The 21,663-nt window shown below is 42.4% G+C and overlaps 1 protein-coding gene across 14 annotated transcripts in view; it reads right to left on the bottom strand.

The window, feature by feature from the left end:
* Positions 1–21,663, bottom strand: part of LOC140398222 (neural cell adhesion molecule 1-like) — a 625,403-nt gene that overhangs the window by 121,534 nt on the left and 482,206 nt on the right. For all 14 annotated transcript variants that reach the window (XM_072486624.1, XM_072486625.1, XM_072486626.1 and 11 more), the window contains 2 exons: positions 15,943–16,113; positions 11,312–11,446 (listed from right to left, as the gene is read on the bottom strand). In XM_072486624.1, coding sequence (XP_072342725.1) covers positions 11,312–11,446; positions 15,943–16,113 — 306 coding nt within the window. The remainder of the gene's footprint in view (positions 1–11,311; positions 11,447–15,942; positions 16,114–21,663) is intronic.

The following is a 21,663-nucleotide window of genomic DNA, read 5'->3' on the forward strand; positions in this document are numbered from 1 at the left end:
CGCCCCACACCCCAATACTGCAGGAAATTTTGATGGCGCTGAACTTCTTGGATACGTTGCCAATTTTTGGTGCAGCAAATCAAGTTTAGGACCAGCAGAGACCTGCAATTGTCCCAGGTGAAACGTAAAATATTAACAGGATGGACCAATAAGTTAGTGTCTGAAGAGATGAAGCTATATTGTATTCAGGAAGATGAATTAAGTTGTGAAGAGGCATCGTACTTTGGGAAGCAAGAGTAGTTGTTATTGTATCAGGTAGGAAGTTGCTCTTGGCTGAATTACATATGCCCATCTGGGTGCGGTAAAAATGAAAATGCTCACCAAGAGTTATGTTTAGTCGCCTGGCACAGATGCTACCATTGAGAGGTTAGTGCCAGTTCGATAGGAGTTGCCTGCAACAGCACTTTTTCACCTTTGAGAATGGCCTGGTCAACCATGGGTGCATGTGCACATTGATTATGTGGGGCCAGGGGCACAATGTTTTTGGTCCTGATAGATGCCCATTGAAAGTGGATGGAAGTGCTCAAAATGAAGTCTACAATGTCACATGCCACAGTTGAGAAATTGCATCAGAGTTTTGCATCCCAAGGGATACATGTCGGATAAATGAACGGTTTTCTCGAGTGCTTAATTTCAGAATTTCATCTCCGCAAATGGTATAAAGCAAATCTGTACTGCGCCATACCACCCAGCGTTCAATGAACTGGCTGAACGAGCAGCCCAAAATCTCAGGCCAGGTCTTAAAAAGCAGTCAGATGCGACTCTGGAAATCAGAATGTTTTGATTTCTTCTAGGATATTGGATAGCGCCGCAGTCTACAACAGGAGTGCTTCCAGCGGAATTATTGATGGACCAATGTCTTAGGACCAGACTAAGTTTGGTCTTTCAGAATTTGCCGGGGAGGGCAGAGGTCAGTTAGAGCAGTCAGTAGAAAGAGCATGATTCAGGAAAATGTATAAGATCTAATTATCAGGAAACATGTGGACCACTTACATGGATGAGAGTTGTCCCAGCAGCCAGTGCTACAGCCTGAAACCCTATTGCGCATAGGTAATGTTGCTTGTTGTCCGAGTAGTGAAGTATAGAGTTAACCCGTGACAGGAAAGCCTGCTGTCACCACAGAAACGGACGAGGCAGAGTTGCCAGTACCTGAGGAGATACCAGGTGCAGAGGTTTCTGCAGAACCTACCCCAGCAGAAGCTGGGTGAAGTTACATCCCTCTGCCAGAAAGCAGAAACCAGCAGAGACAAATCTACGATAGAACGGTTGAATGGGTTAAATGTTAAATTTATTGGGGACTGTATAGTTTAACTGTTATCATTGTATAAAAGGATTAGAGGGGGAGGGCTGTGGTGTCTGGCCTTTTTAAGGGGCGATTGGCCAATAGGGTCACATGACTTGGGGAAACCAATCAGGGTATCAGGGTTGGGGGCTCACCCTAGCAAGCAAGGGCTTTTAACTCAGGTCGATTCCGGACACTGACATGGCAGCCATGAAGCTGTGAGACTCTAAGATAGTGTGTGGTTCTCTGGCCCCCCAGGCCGCTTGTTTCTTGGCGGCGTGCCGTTCGCTGCTGGCTGGATTCTCTCTTCCCGTCGAAAAACCCGCGGGAGGGGGTGCGCTGCCAGCGGGAAAAGAGAATCCCAACAGCTGGAGAATTCCAGCCAGTATGTTGTAAATAAACTTTAGTAGTTTCATATCTGGCTGGTGAGCCACAGTTATTACATGAAAGCTGTTTCTTTACCAATGTGCAGAGCTTTGCCAGCTAATCTGGAGAATTTACAAATGGTTTTCAGCCTTCCACGGCCGAGAAATAATTTTTGGAAGAAGAGGGTGGAAATACTTTGGGAACAAAGTTCATTCTTATTGCATCAATGGGAAATCAGGCACTTTACAGACGAGCTTAATAAAGGCACTTGTCCCTATCCCCAGTCTCCAAATATTGTTGCAACTATCAGACCTATTATTTTGCTATCTGTTGCGAATGATTTGTCACTTACATTTGAACAGACTCTGCGGATATCAATTTAATTTCCCTCTATCAATAACATCACAGCAGGGGCACAAAGGGCAGATTCTCTGTTTTACCCTCTTGAGGCAATTACTCACTCAGGTTCCACAGCTATTTTGAATTATGCAGTCATTAAAGCAGCATTTACTGAAAGCTGGTTTCTAGAACAAATACATTATAAACTAATTGGCAGACGGATCAGACTGTACAATTTTGCCCACATCAAGCTACTGTGGCATCCTACACAAAAGTAAAAGAAAATGACCTGCAAAGTTTCTTGTGAGATTTATGTAAAGTTAATATATTTAGTAGGTGCTCGGAGAAATTGTGGAACATGGAAATGATTTTTAATTTGACATTAAAGTGGCCTAGTTATCAGATCTGAAGAAATACCATCATATTACTTCATGCATGATCAGTTGTGCATGACTGGATATAATGGTGGGGAGGATTATGGGCAGTTGTAGCCTACAAAGAAGTCCTTGTGATTAAACTGACCTGTCAAATGGTTCCTAAAAGCTAGTCAATCAAATTCTACACCTCCAGCAGTTAGGTGAATTATGCCAAAATGCAGTGGCTTTAAAAATATTATAATCTAGCTTATAACGTCTTGGAATCGCAGAAGGGTTACAGCACAGAAGGAGATCATTCAGCTTGTCGTGTTTCTGCTAGCCCCCGAAGGAGAAATTCACTTGGAGCTACTCCCCTGCCTTTTCATATACATAGCCTTGCAAATTTTTCTTTTTCAGATAATGATCAAATTTCCTCTTGAAAGCCTCAATTGATCCTGCCTCCACCACACTCGGGCAGCGCATTCCAGATCCTAGTGATTCACTGTGCGATAAAGGTTTTCCTCGTGTTACCATTGTTGCTTTTTCCAATTACCTTAAATTTGTGTCCTCCAGCACTCGATCTATCTGCTAATGGGAACAATTTCTTCTTTTCTACTCTGTTCAGTCCCCTTATGATTTTGTGTGCCTGCATCATATCTCCTCTCAATCGTCTCTTCTCAAAGGAGAACAGTACGAACTGCTCAAATTTGCCTATGTAACTAAAGACTTTCATCTCTGGCAGCTTTGAAGTCTTTTCTGTAACCTTTCTAATACCGTCACATGCATCCTATGGTGATGTTCGTGAAGAAATGGTTTTACGTGTGCATGTAACATCTTGCTGCCTGCTATTTAATGCTTTTGTGAATCTGAGGATTGGCCTTGCCATGTTGAATACCTGTTCACCAGCTTGCCCATGCCTCCCCTCCTGAAAGGGTGAAACTATATAACTATTCTCCATAACATCTCCTTCTGCTTCCTGTCAAGAAACACACGCCGAGAACAAGCCAAGGACCTGTTCTACTCTGAGGTGAAATTCTGGTCCAAGGAGAGTGAAGAACATTCCGATCCTTCTCCAATTTGTTCACCCTATCAACCTCTTCCTTCGCTCACTCAGTCCCCTCTCCATCTCCCCCAGCCTCACCCTCTCTCCCACCATCTCCCCTCCCTCTCAATCATCTCTTCAATCACTTCTTTTCGCCTGGTCCTCTAATCCCAGTCAACCTGCTGGGTGGATCTTGGTTTTGCAATGGCAAGGGAGATCAATTGGTATATGCAAAGCTTTGAGAGGATCCATCAAGATTTGGATCCCACACTTACTACAAAGCACCAACCAATCAGAACTAAAAAGCTTGTTCCAATAAAATCCTGCACAGAAAGAAATTTGCTGTTTCGTTCTGACCTTGAGATAAGCACGTGAGCAGTCAAGCAGCTGCCAATCTAGACAAGCTTTCAACATCAATAATTAGTAGCTATAGGACTTTGCAAGTTTTTTTCAGCTTGCTTCCCTGCAGGGAGTTCCTACACAGTCTCCATAAAAGCAAAGCCCAAGTTAGCAACCAAAGACTGTAATTCTGCAGATCCCAGCAATCATGGATAATCAAAATGGCTAGATTGACATTAGAGTTCCAACAGCACGATTGCTGGTATCTGACTTCACTGATTTAACCTTCTCCACTGGCCCAACCTTGCCAGTGCTTATGCTGCGTAATGGTTCAAATGGCACTCTGCTCATTGCAACGCAGTCAATTGACCTGCAGACGAAACGGAAGAAAACATTTAATTAAAGCCTTCAATTATTCCCATTTCTTTCTAGGCTTGCTATTATTCAAACATTGACTGGATTTTGTGGTGACAAGAGGCAGGTTAAGTGTACCAGGACAAGGGTCAGCATTCCAATGAAAAGAATGCAACTTATTCTATCACTGGATATGAAGCACATCAAACCCATTGAACCATAACACAAGAGGCGGGATTCTCCAAAATCGCGCTTGGCGCGGGGTTGGAAAATTAAATAAGCTCCCACGCCGGCACGCGATTCTCCGGCGACCGGAGAACCGGCGGCAGTCGCGCGCGATCGACGGTCGGGGGCCGTTGAAAGCGGGCCGAGTCCCGCCGGCGTGGTTCACATGTGGTCCCACCCGGCTGGACCTCGGCGTTCTGGCTGCGGGGGCCATCCTGGTGAGGTGGCGGGGGGGGGGGGGGGGGTATCCGACTCCGGGGAGGGGGCCTCCACGGTGGCCAGGCCCGCGATCGGTGGCTACCGATCGGCGGGTGCACTCATTGGCCAACGCGAAGATGGTGTAACTGCAGGGCCCCACCAGCAGCCGGAGCTGCGGGACGCACGCTAGGGCCCTGCTGGCCATCTTGAAGATGGAGAATCACCCCGGACTTTCTAGGAAAAATTCCGAATGATTCCCGCCCGTTTTCCAGTGGGCGCGGGGACTTAGTCCTCAGAGAGGAGATTCCCACCCATGCTGTGCGAATTTTCAGCTAAGCTTTCCTTCCCATTAGCATCAGACTCAATACAAATTGCTGAAAATTCTGAATTTAATTACCATCCTGGTGTTAACCAATGTAAATAGGGATGGTGATTTGAGAATGAAATGAACCAGACATCACATAATTCATATTAACCATAAATCAGTCTCTGTTTTCGAAGATGTTTATGATGTAATGAGATCGTAAATCACGCTTCCATAAAAGCTAAGAAATATTCACAACACAACTACCTTGGAAACATAACTCATTTGCACTGACAGATATATGGATATTAGTGTCAAGAGTAGCATTTAACTATTATGACACTGGACATATGAATTGACCCAGTTTCCATTTGTTTCAAATTCCCATTGTAATGGATTATATTGCACCATGAAACTGCATCAAAACGTTCAGCAATGGAACAGTGTTGCAACTTTGAATCAGTTCTATGAAAAAAAGATTTACAAATTGCTGTTTTATGATTAATGACACAAATTCAGGGCATTCAAAAAAATAAAAGAAAAACAGATCTGGTTTTGTGTGTGACTGCCATGCGACTTCCCCAGTCTGGAAAGGTTTCATTCAAACATTTAGCCGATAAAACCTTTAATAGTTGCCGTGTTGTTTGTGTGCCGGAATAAGATTACCAGCAGATTGCAAAGAAAAATATTCTATTTCGAAATGATTATTCCCATCCAGTTAACAATTCATGCTATCCCTCTGCACCTTTGCTTTTGTGGTGGAAATTACTGACAACCACCAGGCAGAAGTTAAACTCTCTAAAAAATATATTCTTATCCTTCAGCAGTATAAAATACCATGGGGGATGAATTTGGTTGTCTAGCGTCCAGCAATGCAACACAGATTTAAGTTGATTCTCTGGGGATGATCTTCACTAATATCATTGAAGGTCGCTGTTAAGGCCATGCAGGTAACATCCCCTCCCCCCGCCCAACCCCACACAGGAAATCAATGTAACACTGCTTAACGTGAATACATTTCTCCCCCTTACCTGCAGTAACTAGATTAATGGCTTACCAATCAGCCCCATAAGACGTAGACGCATAAATAGGCCATTCAGCCCATCAAGTCTGCTCTGTCAATGAGTTCATGACTGATCTGATAATCCTGTTTCACTTTCCTACCTTATCGCCATAACCCTTGATTTCCTTACTGATTAAATATCTGTCTATCTCATCCTTGAACATACTTAATGATCCAATATCTTCAGCTCTCTGTGGTAAAGAATTACACAGGTTCATTACCCTCTGAGTTAAGAAATTCCTCCTCATCTCTGTCTTAAATGGGTGACCCCTTACTCTGAGATTATGCCCTCTTGTCCTAGACTCTTCCACAAGTGGAAACAACCTCTCAGCGTCTACCCTGTCAAGCACCCTGAGAATCCTATATGTCTCAATAAGGTCACTTCTCATTTTTCTAAACTCCACGCGAGTACAGATCCAAGCTACTTAACCTCTCCTCATAAGAAAATTCCTCCATACCCGGGATCAACCTAGTGAGCCTTTTCTGGACTGCCTCATTCCATTTGGCCAAGTATTTAGTGGTTTAAATTCTATCACTAATAACATATATCTCTATAACACACTTCATATCCTTTTTTTATGTATAGCATATTTATTGCAGTTTCTGGGGTAGAGTTTTTATTAGGATGCACTGATTTCACTGCATTCCTGAAATTAGCCTAAGCCATGCAAAATATCTCCGAGCTTTCTGTATAAATTATCAGTGCATTTGGATCCTTTGTGTGACATTATGGGAAATGTTCAGAATACAAATAGTTAATGTCATATCATAATTAACCACTCGATGGTGCTAGATGCAGAAGTATATAAAACACAGACTCACAGAATTCTGGGAGAAGGCTGGAGAGGAGAGCTAGAGAGAGCAGTGATAGAGAGGACAGTACAGTTATAGATAGAGTTGTAGATTGTTGAATACTAGGTAATTGTTACTATAGGAGTTAGTAGTCGTGCTTTAAATGCTAGCTTTGTTAATGAACTGAGCTTCTGTGGTCTTTGTGAATACCACAACATTCATCCTGAGAATAAGAATCACAAAGAACACCACACTTTGCGCAGTTTTTAAAAGTGTCACGCTAGACGCCATCGACTAAACTGCCCCCAGGATGAGTTTCCACAAAAGGCGGAACTTTGGGCTTGAACCAATTATGCTGACTCTTTTGAGTAAGGACTTGAATGAGAATTTTTAAAAAAAAAGGCTTTTTGAGTGCAACTTTTGAGATAGGCTACTGGGTCAAAAATAACTCGCGTGTGGTTCTCTGTTTTTAAAGAATTTTCAACAATTTAAAATAGGGTTGCTCACAAGTGTTGGATTGACACAGATTAAATATGCTTTTTTTTGTGACAAACACATTTTCATCGCACTGGACTAGTTTGACCACGATTAAATACATCAAGGTATAGAAGCTAAAGGTTTTTTAAAAATTAAGTTTCAAAATGCTGCCTAATTACGCTGGTCCTCAGCAAATTTTGTGTTTCGCAATAAAGAAGTGGTGAGTGGAAACTAGACTAAAAACGCTTCTGAAAATGGGCACCATTTCCATCCTGATCATCGATTACACCCAAAGTGGAAACTCTACCCCATTATCTTTTACCTTGAGGGGAATTCACAGAATATTTACCAATCTATTTAAGCCTGTAAAGCTTCATCTCCTTGATCAGTCATACGACCACATGGGCAATAGAAATGCTGGCTTAGCCAGTGATGTCCACATCCCATGAAGGAATAAAGACAAATGTAAGAGATAAGCCTCCAAGTTACGAGTAACATGGGGTTGAATTATCTATCTGCGATGGAGTCACACCTCAGTTTAGATTATAAAATCATGTTGTGACTTAAAATTAATCGACTGGAAGAGTGCAAAGTTATTGCCGCAATTACCTATTGCCATTTCAAGATGCAGAATGATGATTATGCACCCAGAGGAAAAACAACTCAACTCAGCATGTCAAATACGAGGTGGAAAGAAATATGTATGCTTTGCATTTATAGTTCGAAAAAGGTAATCAGCTATTCCATACTTATTGATTTCTATTCAGATGTTGTACCTCTGGCCAGATAATAAAAAAGCTGCCCAAAGTGATACATGTTTGGGTTGGAGCATAAGGGAAATTACAAGAGATAGTGTGTCAGTTTTGATATGGGGTGATATATCGTAAGTCTGCTAATCTTCAAAGGAATATAATGAGACTTGCCGATTCGAATGTTGTACTTGTCGTGTTATGTACTCTGGGATAACACAGGCTGCAACTGGATGCAGCTTTAACCAAAATATACTCCAGACCTTGAAGTTAGTTCAATCTGATTTATTGAACCAGTAGCACAGTTAGCACAGTTCTCTGCGAGTTCGACTCTCTGCTAACCAAAGTGTGGTTACTCTGGCTGACTGCACCATTCTAGCTCTTAGCCACGTGCTGGAGGTGTGATACTGTAAATACACCCTGACTCACTCTGTAGATGTTCATCAGTGGAAAGAGGCGGAGTGTGAGTGCTTTGTGCCTTTTACGGTGAGATACCACCCCTGAGTGTCCTGCCTGCTCATTGGTCATGTCCTGTTCTCTGTGTTCATTAGCTGCCTGTCTGTATATCATTATCTGCATGTGTCTGCATATCATGACAGGCGGGGGGTGCTTCCTGACAGGGGTCTCTCTTCTGGGGGCTAAAGTGACAGGTGTCACTTTTCTGGGGAGCCTGTGGGAGGGGTTCTCTGAGGGGGACTCTTTATTTAGGGGGTATCTTTATTTAGGGAATCTCTGGAGAGGGGACAGGTTGGGCCGGGTCACCCCCGTACTGGGGGGAGGGGGTGGGGGGCTGAATTGCGCTGCTGGAGAGGGGGTACTGAATTGCGATTCGGGAGTGTGGCCTGCCACAGGACCTTACTATCAGGCCGCCTGCTCAAAATTATGGCCCAATATCCAGCAATCCACGCCATGCATAAATCTGCAGAGGATCTGTGGCATTTTATGTGAAAAAAAATCGCCGCCGCTCCTCACCGATTCTCCGACCGGAGAATGGCCAACCCGAAGTGCCACCAGGTCTCATAACACAGTATTGCACTGCCTAAAAACACCATAAGGCTAACAAGTAAAACCTTAAGCAATGAACAGAGACTATGAACAGGATTTAGGGATGAACTTACTTGGCCCACCAGTGAATACTGCTTTCATTGTAATGGACACAGATGAGAAGAGAATAGAGGAATGGAAAGAAAAAGAAAAGGCGTAAAGAGGGGTGAAGTACAAATGACTAAAACCAAAAGAGTGAAGGGTTAAAGACAGAAATTAAACAGATTTTACCACAATAATTGTGAGGTCAGCAGTGATTAGGACAGGCAGATCGACTGTTTGTTATCTCGGAAAGCATTGCTGACAACTGCATCTTTGAAAAAAATACTAATGGAGGCAACAGATTAAAAGGAAAACAATTTGCAGATTTCACGAAAAATATAAGGTTTAAACTGGGCACTGCCAAGCTATGCGAGATGCTTCGTAACACCAGTGGAAACTAAAACGTACGTGCTTTCTTCCCATTAGCTACTTTCTCTATGTGTTTCATTATGAATAACAAAGAGCTTGAAGGAAGAACTACTTCACCTCACAATTCTCAGGTGTCTGCAGCATCGATATAACCAACATAACCAGGACCTGCCATGTTATTCCTCACTCTAATTCGTACTGATGTCAGGGTGGTGAGCGAATGAAGATTCCATGGTTCTTCGAAGCATTTTACCATCCCTTTTTCACACAATTCATGTATGTAATCGATGGGAGCTTGGACCTGCACCTTTTGTACAACTGGCTTTATTTCACTATCTGTTTTCATGCTGGTAAACTATTGGAGATTTGCACGTCCATAAAATATACCCAGTAAAATGACAAATGTTACAGTACTCTACAATAACGCACAACTAACTTTCTGCCCCTGTTTTCGAAGAGTTTCCAACACTGGGGCTGGTTTAGCACACTGGGCTAAATTGCTGGCTTTTAAAGCAGACCAAGGCAGGCCAGCAGCACAGTTCAATTCCCGTACCAGCCTCCCCGAACAGGTGCCGGAATGTGGCGACTAGGGGCTTTTCACAGTAACTTCATTTGAAGCCTACTAGTGACAATAAGCAATTTCCATTTTCATTTCAAGAGTTTGGAAAAGATATTTCTCAAAATTGACTAACCACGTACTTGTTTTTTTCTTAATCTGTATTTTTACGTAGAGGGTGGTGAGTGCCTGGAACGCGATGCCTGGGAAGGTTTTGGAACCAGATACATTAACGCCATTCAAAAGGCATCTTAACAAATACATGGATAGGATAGGTATCGAGTGATTCGGCACAAGGCAGTGCTGAGGGTTTTGGTCAAGGTTGGTATCATGACCGGTACAGGCTTGGAGGGCCGAAGGGCCTGTTTCTGTGCTGTATTGTTCTTCGTACGGTCTCCAATATAAGAAACTAAAAGGACTGAAAGTAGTTATTTTGTTAACTTCTCTTATTCTATGCAATCATTGCTGAATAATAAATACCATCTTTGTGTAATGCATGCATTTCTCAAATTGAATAGGGTTTTCAACAAAGAAGACAATCAGAACTTTCACTTTTTAAAAAAAAGATATGGCATAGTTATATATTGGACTTTAATTTATTGGCCAATTGTGGCACAGCTGAATGCCAATGCTGGGATCCGTTCAACCTAATTTCAGAAGGATGCATCTTCTTGAACCAATGCAGCACTATCATTTACACGCTTAAAACATGACACATCCCCAGAGCTAATCGCAAATTAGATGCGAAGTTAAGAGCTGATGATCAATGCTATAAATTTGCAATTAATTTTAATGAAATAATTTATATCAGGAAAGACATCCTTTATCTTTCCTAATATTTGATAAACCAGAATCCCAGAGGAGGATTGACAGTGACTTCAGAGAACTGCTCATCTCAAGCACCTGAACCAAAATCATTTGGAGTTTTCCGATAATAAATATCTTTCAAGGCATTTAAGACACACAGCAAATACCTTATCCATACAAGTGATATGAACGTATAACAAAAAACATTTTCCATCCATTCCAATGGTGTAGACTTTGGTCTTCACTCTGTCCTGAACTCTTCATAGAAAACAACCTTTTACAAAAGTCTAACAGTTTAAACATGAAAAACATTGAGCCAATCCATCTGTAAATAATGCAGGAAAAATTGTAACTCCAATTTTAGCAACATGTTTCACTTTAACACATTATGACTGAAATCGTAGCAGCATTCAGAGCCATATTTGATTGTACAATACAATAGCATTTCATTCGGAGGGGGGTCAATTCTATCTCAGAATAATGGTCCCTTAAAATATTTTATAAAGCTAATGAGTCTAGAGGTTCAATTTTCATTTCCTTATTAATTCAAAGCAACATGGTTCAAGCAGTTTAAAAACATGTGATGAAAGAACCATCATGTACTTACGAACTGGTTCTGTCTTGAACTCAGTGATCTGGCTTGCATCACCAATTCCCTTTCCATTGATAGCAGATAACCGCAGACTATACATGGTTTCTGGGGACAGTCCACTGACCGTAATGACATTGTCTGAACCTAGGACTGTCAAATATTAAATAGTGCATCATAACCCTCAATTTGTAGTGCAGAATTACATTTCACAGATCTGCCAAAGTTGACAAACAGTTTGATCATAATTTATTTGAGAATTGAAGGTTAAACAAATAGACACTGAAAAGGTATACAAGCAGGAAATCCCTTTATGTTCTTTGCATGCTGAACAAAGAAAATATTATGTAGAAAGACAATAAAGAAATTAAATTAAAGATTGTGAAACACTTTGATATATTCTACTGATGCAAAATAAAAGTCCCCGCTTCCTTTCTATAAGAGTTGATACATCCTTAATTTCAACTTGGAACATCACCTTTAATTTGTTTGGTTCGCACATGAGCTGAAAACAGAGTAAATCCTGTTCCCTCTAAAGTTGTCCTGAATCTCCCATTGATCTAATGGTCAATAATTCAAACTAAGTAACACTAATGTGCTGATAATACATTTATGAAAATATATCATTGTATTAACTGAATCAAAGCTACCCTAACTTTTATTTTAATGATTTGTAATGTTCTACTTGTTTTACTTCAACTGTTGAAAGTTGTCTTTTAGAAAAGGTTTTTAAACAATGTATCTCATTAATCTAATTGTAATGACATTTTAAATCCTTTTAAGGTGGGATTTCTAATATTTACAGTACCTCTAGCCACCTTCAAACAGGGGAATTAGTTTAGTCTTGATCACACCACTTGTTACAATCAAAGGTCTTAACAATCCTACCAGATGTCCAGTTAATGGATGTTTTTATTATGTTGCAGGGAGCAACAACAAAAATGGATTTGTGTAGCATGCCCTTGGCATTGTGGACTCCAAAATAGAATTATGTATGTGCAAAGAGTTCTCTGTTCTTTGGCTTGGCCATGACACTGTCTTACAAAGGAATGAAATTGGTGGTGTGTAAGTGATGCAAGTTGTGTTCACACTTCACTCTAATATCGTCACTAATGGATATCATTATATTTGCCTGGGAAATACTTGTTTCTTTACAATTAAAAAAAGAAAAAAAAATGCCTTCAAATCAAATTGCTCTTTCACGCTCTAATTCTTAAAAAAATAAGTTTCAGAGATAATGGTTTAACTTAAGACAGATCACAAGAGGCAAAGAGAATTTAATGCTGGAACTGGTGGAAAGCTTTGTCTGATGGCATCATCGTGCCCGTGATTTGCCATTCAGTCATTTTAAATAATTTTTCACTATTTGAGAACTTAAGATGAAAATTTTCATTCATCAACAAGGCCTACCGAGAGAACAGATAACAGACAATAAATAATGGACCTGGAATTGGTATGTTTGGTTGTTGAAATGTTTGGCTGTTGAAATTCTAATTGTGTGAAAATGTCCATCAATTCAGATTGAATTGAGTACATCCCGCATTCTAGCTTAACTTGCCTGCATGGTGTCATGTCCAGTACAGGCAAGAATCCATTACAAATTTTAAAATTACATATTTTAAATGGCCACCACAGTTTTTAAGACTGACAACATGTCAAAGTGACTTTGGCATTGTCGGCTCTGGACACAACTGAAACTCAAGCAAATGCCCCATTAAAAAAATGAATAATCCCAGCCACTTGTGAAATTCACAAATCCCTTTGTCAAGGATGAACTGTAAACAAGACTATCAAGAACAAGAATTAGGCTGCCCCAATATCAGCCAACTCGTCATTGAGTCACAGAGTTACTGAAACTCGATCCTATTCATGAAAAATGGTTAAAGGGTAATTTGAATTGAATAGGCCACTCAATTAAGACTACCTTGGTTGCCTCAAAAGCTCTCAACGTGTGAAAGACTAAAAAACGAGTTGTGAAGAAAGGTAACCCACTACCCTTTTTTGGAAGAAGTTGTTTGAACCTGTAATTGGGCACACGATTTAAGGCAGCCATGTTTGTTACCTGTTCTTTTTAAAAATAACATCATAATTCAGATCAGAAACATCATCTGAAAAGCTACTGAAGAAGCTGCAAGACAACAACAGCCAAGGCAAAACAGTTATGCCATGGAAGAGAGAGAAGGAATCTCCCCGTAACCTGGTCCCACTTAGTTCACCCAAGAACCAGCCTCCTGGAAATTCAACTATAAAATGCACCACATCTTATTGCTTTTCAACACCTCCACTCCAACTAAAGTTATCAATTCAACGGAGAAGCCACAGGACTGCTATGAAATAAACAAATCATTACAACTTGTAGTGGTTTTATCTTCATTTGTATCTAATCTTTGTGCATGTGTGACAGAGATCACATTAAAACCCCTGGGGTATTGTGTGTGACAATATATGATCTTCTAAAATTCGAAGATTTAAAATTTACAAACGCTTGCTGCTGGAAATGATTTAAACTGGGACAACATTCTAAGGGAAAGGAAATACATACTAACCTCACACATCAAAACATTTTTGTCATGGACAATTGTAAGGCATAAATTCTGACCATGACATTGGGAATAGCACTAAATGTTTATTATCAGCGAAATAAACTAACCTAAGCCTCCCTAAGGGATTTGATGATATTTTCAGAGGTTAGCTCTTTCAAGGTTCACTGAAGATCTATGACTTGCTAATCATATATTGACTTAGTTCACAGTGAACACTACTCCAACCCCCCACACCATCCCAGCTATCTCCATTAATAGGTGTACAAATACCCATCACCTGTTTAAGTGTAATTACTGTCAAAACTAATAATGTAATTGCCATTAAACCGTAACGATATAATTAATAAGACATTGACATGGCCGTTACATATTCAGCAGCAGTGATATTAGGCAATTGCTTAATTTATTTCGGCTGGGGCAGCACGGTGGTGCAGTGGTTAGTGCTGGCGCCGAGGTCCCAGGTTCAATCCCGGCTCTGAGTCACTGTCCGTGTGGAGTTTGCACATTATCCCTGTGTTTGTGTGGGTTTTGCCCACACAACCCAAAGATGTGCATGGTAGTTGGATTGGCCATGCTAAATTGCCCCTTAATTGGAAAAATTAATTGGGTACTCTAAATTTAAAAAAATAATAATAATTTGGGCTGAGTTTTATTTCTTTGGTTAGTCTAGTTGCAAATAAAATAATTCAAACGAGTGGAAAAGACAAAACACGTAAAACAGTAAACTTAATGCTCTTAAATAGTTAATTGCCAGAATGTCTGGAGTACACTTAAAATCCATGGACATGCCCAAATGTTACTCGGGTTATTTCAGACCAACATCATCTTTTTACACTGATTGTGGTGGCCACCTTAGAAAGGATACATTTTAAGCATTATAATGGAGGCATTACTGATTGTTCAAAGTCATTGCCAAAGCCAAAATCAATGTAGCAGACCAACTAGTAAAGCTATATGACAGAGATACATTTTAACGAAAAGTTTTATATTGAGGATTATCTGGATTGGACTCTGATCGCTCAAGTTTCCTTGGTAGAGATCTTCCAGCTGGTGAAGCCGGCAGAATCTTCCGGTGCTGCCGACGGTGCACCCTGTGTGTTTCCCGGCTTCGTGGGATGAATTCAATGGAAAGTCTCATTGCTAGCAGCAGGACCAGAAGATCCCGCCACAGGCCAATGGCAGGGCCACCTCCGCTGCCAAAAAACAAGTTGCAGGATGGCCAGAGGATCTCGCCCCTTAAAGTAATTTGTTTCCTTCTTTGAGAATGTAGATATTACCATCTAATGGCAATTAGGATATCTTCTGCAGAATTCTAGGATGATGATGCCGGATATGTTTGTGTGCAATTATATAACTATCCCCATTATTTCTTCTGCTTTCCATCAATTAGAGGTTAAATTGTTTTTGTGCAAATGCTTTAAAAATAAAATATCAAGTGTTCTCAATTTAGTGTCAAAATCAACCTCATTGAGTACTTGTATTGTCTTCCTATTTAATCGCTCATATCTAATTAATCTCAATGTGCCAATAAGTTCATTCATTTATTGAGCATATGTCATGCCTATAGGGCCTGTGACTGGGAAGGAAGGGCAGCAGTGGCCAGGATCAGTAATGTTGGGGAATGAAGACTGGGATCAGGAAAGTGGGTAGTGATCACATATTCTTATGCTGGCTTCATTCTGGCAATCCAATATCAATTTAAATATGTGAAAGGGTTGAACATTTGCTTGCTACAATGGAAGCTTAGGCACCCAATCAGGGCCCCAAAGCAGGCATCGTGCCATTCAATTTCTTGGTCCTTGTGAATTATAGACTGATTGGTCTGTATTTGGCCAATGGAAACAATTTTAGAACATCTCGTGCTGTGTACAATTTGGCAAGTGGATTGGGTAACAATAAACTTGCCTCAGGGCTTTTTTCCCATTGTTGATGGGGGTGGGCTTTGCATAGGAAGTTTGAGAGCATCAGGGATGATTCTCCATCCATGCTCACTTCCATTGTGTGAAATAGTGCTCTTCATTCAATAATCCTTTCTAAGGGCATTAAATTGTGTGATCAAGTTCATAGCTTATCATTCCCATGTTATTGCTGTCTTTTGCAACTTACCTTCCCTCGCATCAGCATGCTTGGTGAACCATTCTTCAGTATTCCTGACTTTCCATTCCACCAGATATTTCAGAATTGGCACACCACCAGTTGATTCTGGCTCTTCTACTTTGACCTGCACAGTGCTGGAATAGGGTATGGTATCCAGGACTGCTGGTGCAGATGGGGTCTCTGGAACAATTAGAAGATGATTATAAAATACTTGCTTTAATGACCAAAGTTTCTGAAAACCAAAATGCACCTACACGTCTGTACTTCTAACTTTTGTAAAAAGCACATAACTCTTGAAGGGTTCCCTCCTTTCTATTACTTCCTGGTAAAAACAGAATTCATGTTTCCATTAATGAAACAGCAAGTTAATTTTGCAACTAGCCTTCAATCTCATCCAGTATTCACCAGGTTTATATGACTAAAATATTTCTCCATCTCTGAAATACTTGTCTCGCTAATGGACGCGAGTTTAGCTTGCTGGTAGCATTCCTATTTTTGCATTAGAAAGGACGAGGTACAGACTCTGCTCCAAATAGACTCATGAAGAAATTTTGCATTGACATTTAGAGGGGTAAATGAGCCTAATGAGCGAGAGTCTCCATTACACAGGTTTTGAGCCTATATACCCCATCTACCATGTAGGGCTAATCACCCAATAGGCTGGTATAAAGATAGTTACGACCACGGAAGAAGCATTCATGTCTTGGCCTATTAGACTGTTAATCAGCCTCTGAATATGTCCACTGCTTTACACTATCTTCCAAGTCCAAGATAAAGTAACACCATCGACTCCAATGCAAAGTGAATGATAACCATTAGGCAATCACTTACTCCACATAGTAATATGTTGCCATTTTGCTAGATACTTTCAAAGGACCTGCGTAATTTCTAAGAACAATGGGTACGTTTTCTTCCCTGAACTAATTTCTGTGACAGAGAACATGGGTATTAAGTGGGGAGACCACTTTCTACTCAAAACAAAAAGAGGAGAAAAATCTATTCCTAGACACTGGTTACTGACAAAATTGGTATTCGTTTGAACATATGCCTCATCTATTTTCATTCTCTGAATGTAAGAAATAGAAACCCAAAGGTGGCATACACAAACATTAGTGCTTTATCAACTGAAGCACAAGTTGCTGAACATCAAAGTAATGGTACACTTATCGACAATGCTTGCAATAGTTAAGTTTTGCTGATCTCACTGCTGGCAAGCAATTCTTCTTTCCGATGTGATTTAGCATGTCTGGTTTACTTAACAACTCTTGTGTATTGCACAAAATCTCACACAAGCATAAATATGGGCTCCAAAGCACTGTAATAACTGCAACATTTGAGCTAAGCTCCGCATACCTAATTTTCACTGAAAATAAACATTTAAAAAAAATCCCTGCTGAGTAGATTCTAAATTAGCATTTGCCTCGTGCAGATGCACATTATTTGCTTTTTGTTCTGTATAATATTTAAACCAGCCTGAATTCTACCCTATGTGCTTCGAAAACTTGCACCCTTATTTGATTAAACAAAGGATGCACAAGGGGATAAGTTCTCCATTGCAGAGGAGACGAGTTGCTCTGGGCAATCATTTGATTGTCACATATAATTCCAATCCAGTCGATTGGATCTGTACACCAAAACAATCACGTTCCATTTCTTTCCATGTGCAGCTTAAAAACGTTTTGCACACATGCTATTTTGAGTATTGTATGACAAAAGTCCCTACTCCCCACCTCCCTTTGTTCTAAAATCTTTCTCTTTCTAATGTTTGACTTTTACCTTCCGTTAATGACAAAGTTGCTAATAAGTACAAACCTATTCCCAGAAATGGATTACACAAAGTGAGCTCAGACATTCGGCGCTAGACTTGGTCAAAGACGATTAGATCACATGCACCTCGCTCAAAACTGCTCACCACTCCAGGGTCATCCTGAAATGCAAATTCAACCCCTGGCTTCTTTTTGCTATTACCTGCTGATTCCTTAAACCCCTCTCTCCCCTTCACTCTCCCTCAATAAGATTGATGATCCAGTCAGCTTTTCAGCATCTCTCCCTCTTATCACCAAGAAAAGTCTCTCGACACGCCGCACCAGTCTTGACCCCGCATGTTTCCCCAGTTTTTCTCCCATCTCCCTTCATGTCCTCCCTGAGCTCAGCTTGCCCAAGGGGACATCGGTTGGTCCAAGAACTCTATTTGCACTATATCGATGACCACCCACCTTCTTGGCATCCATGCTATTTGACGTTATAAATGGTTGCCTCTATTCAGGTACTGACCCCTCCTTTAAATCTGTCTCTCCTTCATTGTCTAACTGTGAGGGATTGCCCTCGTCTGGCTTCACACTAACCTATCCAGTCGTAGAAAGATCTCTTCCTACCACAATAGTGTCATCTCTGGGGCCTGCCCAGGGTCTAATACTATCCCCCCCACCATCTAGTTCTCATTTATATACTGTCCCGTGATTACATCATCTAGATATATGGCATTAGGTTCCACATGCGCACTGATAATACCTGGCTTCACCTACCCTAACTCATGTGCCTCCTCCATTGTCTGTGTTGTTAAGCTGGATAAACATTGATTTTCTCCAATGAAATATTCGGAAGGATGAAGGACCATGGTGCTAACATCAAATTCTGTTCCTCACCACAGGTTACATCCTGTCCCGCGTCACTGTCTCATACTGAGACAGGCTGTTCACAACCTTGGCGTCATATTTGACCCGGAGCTGAACTTTTAACTTCACATCACACTTACTCCCACCTTCATAACATCCCCTTACTGACTCCCTCATCCATTTATCATTTCAGGCGGAACTATTTGAAGCCTCTCAAATTTTGTCTGCTTCATAAAGGGACATAGAACATAACAGCGCAGTACAGGCCCTCCGGCCCTCGATGTTGCACCGACCTGTGAAACCACTCTAAATCCCATCTACACTATTCCCTTATCGTCCATATGTCTATCCAATGACCATTTGAATGCCCTTCCACTACTGTTGTAGGCAGGGCATTCCACGCCCGTACTACTTTCTGAGTAAAGAACCTACCTCTGACATCTGTCCTATATCTATTTCCCCTCAATTTAAAGCTATGTCCCCTCGTGCTCGACATCACCATCCGAGGAAAAAGGCTCTCACTGTCCACCCTATCTAATCCTCTGATCATCTTGTATGCCTCAATTAAGTCACCTCTTAACCTTCTTCTCTCTAACGAAAAGAGCCTAAAGTACCTCAGCCTTCCCTCATAAGATCTTCCTTCATACCAGGCAACATTCTGGTAAATCTCCTCTGCACCCTTTTCAATGCTTCCACATCCTTCCTATAATGAGGCGACCAGAATTGAACGCAATACTCCAAATGCGGCCGCACCAGAGTTTTGTACAGCTGCAACATGACCTCATAGCTCCGAAACTCAATCCCTCTACCAATAAAAGCTAACACACCGTACGCCTTCTTAACAACCCTCTCAACCTGGGTGGCAACTTTCAGGGATCTATGTACATGGACACTGAGATCTCTCTGCTCATCCACACTACCAAGAATCTTACCATTAGCCCAGTACTTTGTCTTCCTGTTATTCCTTCCAAAATGAATCACCTCACACAGGAGCACAAAATGAACCAACATCAAGAAAACCCACAGGTGTTTGACCATTTTTCTTCAATTGAATCAGTGCACCTGTAGAAGTGCTTTCCACACTTCCGGTGACTGCAATGAGTGAGCGAGCCGCACATTCGGGGGCTCTCACTCCGGCGGAATTTGAGGACCTGGTTCCCCGGTTTTGCGGGGCTGCGGAGCACTGAAAGGACAGCCACGAGGGGCTAAGGAGCGAGCAGAGCTGCATGGAATTGCGGGAGAGCAGAAAGCAGCGCAAACGGGAGAGGAAGGGACAAAGGCAAGGTGCAGGGGAAGCTGACCCGGGTGCAAAGGTGGCGGACCTGTGGACCTCGGACCCGACGATCCAGCAGGTGCTGGAAAACATGCTGCAGGTGATAAAGAGCAGTTTTGAGTCATTGAAGCGGGATAACTTGGACCCACTTCAGAAGGCAGTGGATCAGCTGAACCAGAGACTGGATGCCCAGGCCGAAAAAGTTAAGGAGCTGGGGGAGGCGCAGACGATTGCTGCGCTAGATGTCGACGGGTTGAAGGAGAGACAGAGAAGCTGAGCTGGAAAATAGAGCCTGTAGACAAAATCTGAGGATCATCGGCTCCCGGAGGAGGCGGAGGGAGCTGATGCCACAGCGTTCGTGGTGGACCTGTTGATGCAGCTGAAGCCTGTCCGCGGCCGCCGGAGCTGGAGGGGGCACACAGAGTACAGGCGAGACAGGTGCGTCGGGGGGGGGGGGGGGGGAGGGGGGGGGGCATTCCGATGGTGATCAGGTTTCACAGGTTTGTGGAGAAGGAGCGGGTGCTGCAGTGGGCAAAGAGCGCTAAGAGCAGCACGTGGAATAACAGTGACCTTCGCATTTCCAGGACCTAAGCCAGGAGGTGGCCAGGCGGCAAGCAGCCTTTAAACAAGTTAAGGAGGTGTTGTTCAAAAAGCACGTGAAGTTTGGTCTGCTCTTCCCGGCCCGTCTTTGGGTTACGCATCAGGGCCAACACCACTACTTCTCCGAGCCCGAAGAAGCGATGGACTTCGTGAGGGATCATGGGCTGGTCTCGAAAAAAGGACCCACGGACGCAAGCTGGAGTCCGAGAATTACTGGTTGAAGGGACGCCTACTGTGCCTGGACTGCAGATCGACTGTTTACTGCTTTAAAGGTGCCTTGTGGTGTATTGTTTGTGGGCAGTTTTTGCCTGTGGGGGAGGGTATCCGCCCCCCCCCCTTTCGAATGGTCTTTTTCCTTTCTTCTGTTGTTTTTTTTCGTCTTCTGTTGTAGTGGGCACCTTTTGTTGGGCTCTCTGAGTGCGCTGGAGCCTATATTGCAACAAAAGGGTGGCCGGTCAGCAATGGGGATTAAAGATGTTGGTTGGGGGCTTTTATTTAATTTATGTCTATGGTTTTTATGTTTGTTTCGGATGGGGGATGTACGGGTACTGTGTTATTGCGGTGTTATATATATATTTTTTGGGTGCTCAGAAAGGGACGTGGGTTGACACTTTTCTGTGTACACAGCTGGAACTGTCTTGTACCTGGAGCAGCCTCGCGTTACTGTTTGCTGTTTACATCTTGTTTGATCTTTCCATCTTAACGAGACTGCTCCAGTGGGTCGGAGTGGGGGTGGTGTGCTTGGGGGGGGTGGGGGGGAGTTATTTTGCTGATGTGGGGGGGATCTGAAGTAGATAATGGAAAGGAGGTTGGGGGTGGAAGCAGCCAAGAGGCGAGCCAGGGATGGCATGGTGCATGGACTGGGGGTGGGCCCAAGAAAGGTTATGGCTGACCGGCGCGGGGGGGGGGGGGGGAAGAGAGGAGAGGGGATTGTGCCCCCCAACCAGGCTGATCACCTGGAATGTCAGGGGACTAAATGGGCCAGTTAAAAGGGCACGTGTGTTCACGCATTTGCGGGCTCTAAAGGCGGACGTAATTATGTTGCAGGAGACACATCTGAAACAGTCTGACCAGACTAGGCTAAGGAAGGGCTGGATCAGCCAGGTCTTCCACTCGGGCTTGGATTCTAAGTCCAGGGGGGGTAGCAATTATGATCAATAAGCGGGTTCAATTTGAGGCGGAGGGCAGACGTAGTCGCAGACGGCGGGGGCAGATTCCTTATGGTAAGCGGCAAGCTGGAGG

This window comes from Scyliorhinus torazame, chromosome 21 (genome assembly GCF_047496885.1).
Source record: "Scyliorhinus torazame isolate Kashiwa2021f chromosome 21, sScyTor2.1, whole genome shotgun sequence".
Classification (NCBI taxonomy): Eukaryota; Metazoa; Chordata; class Chondrichthyes; order Carcharhiniformes; family Scyliorhinidae; genus Scyliorhinus; species Scyliorhinus torazame.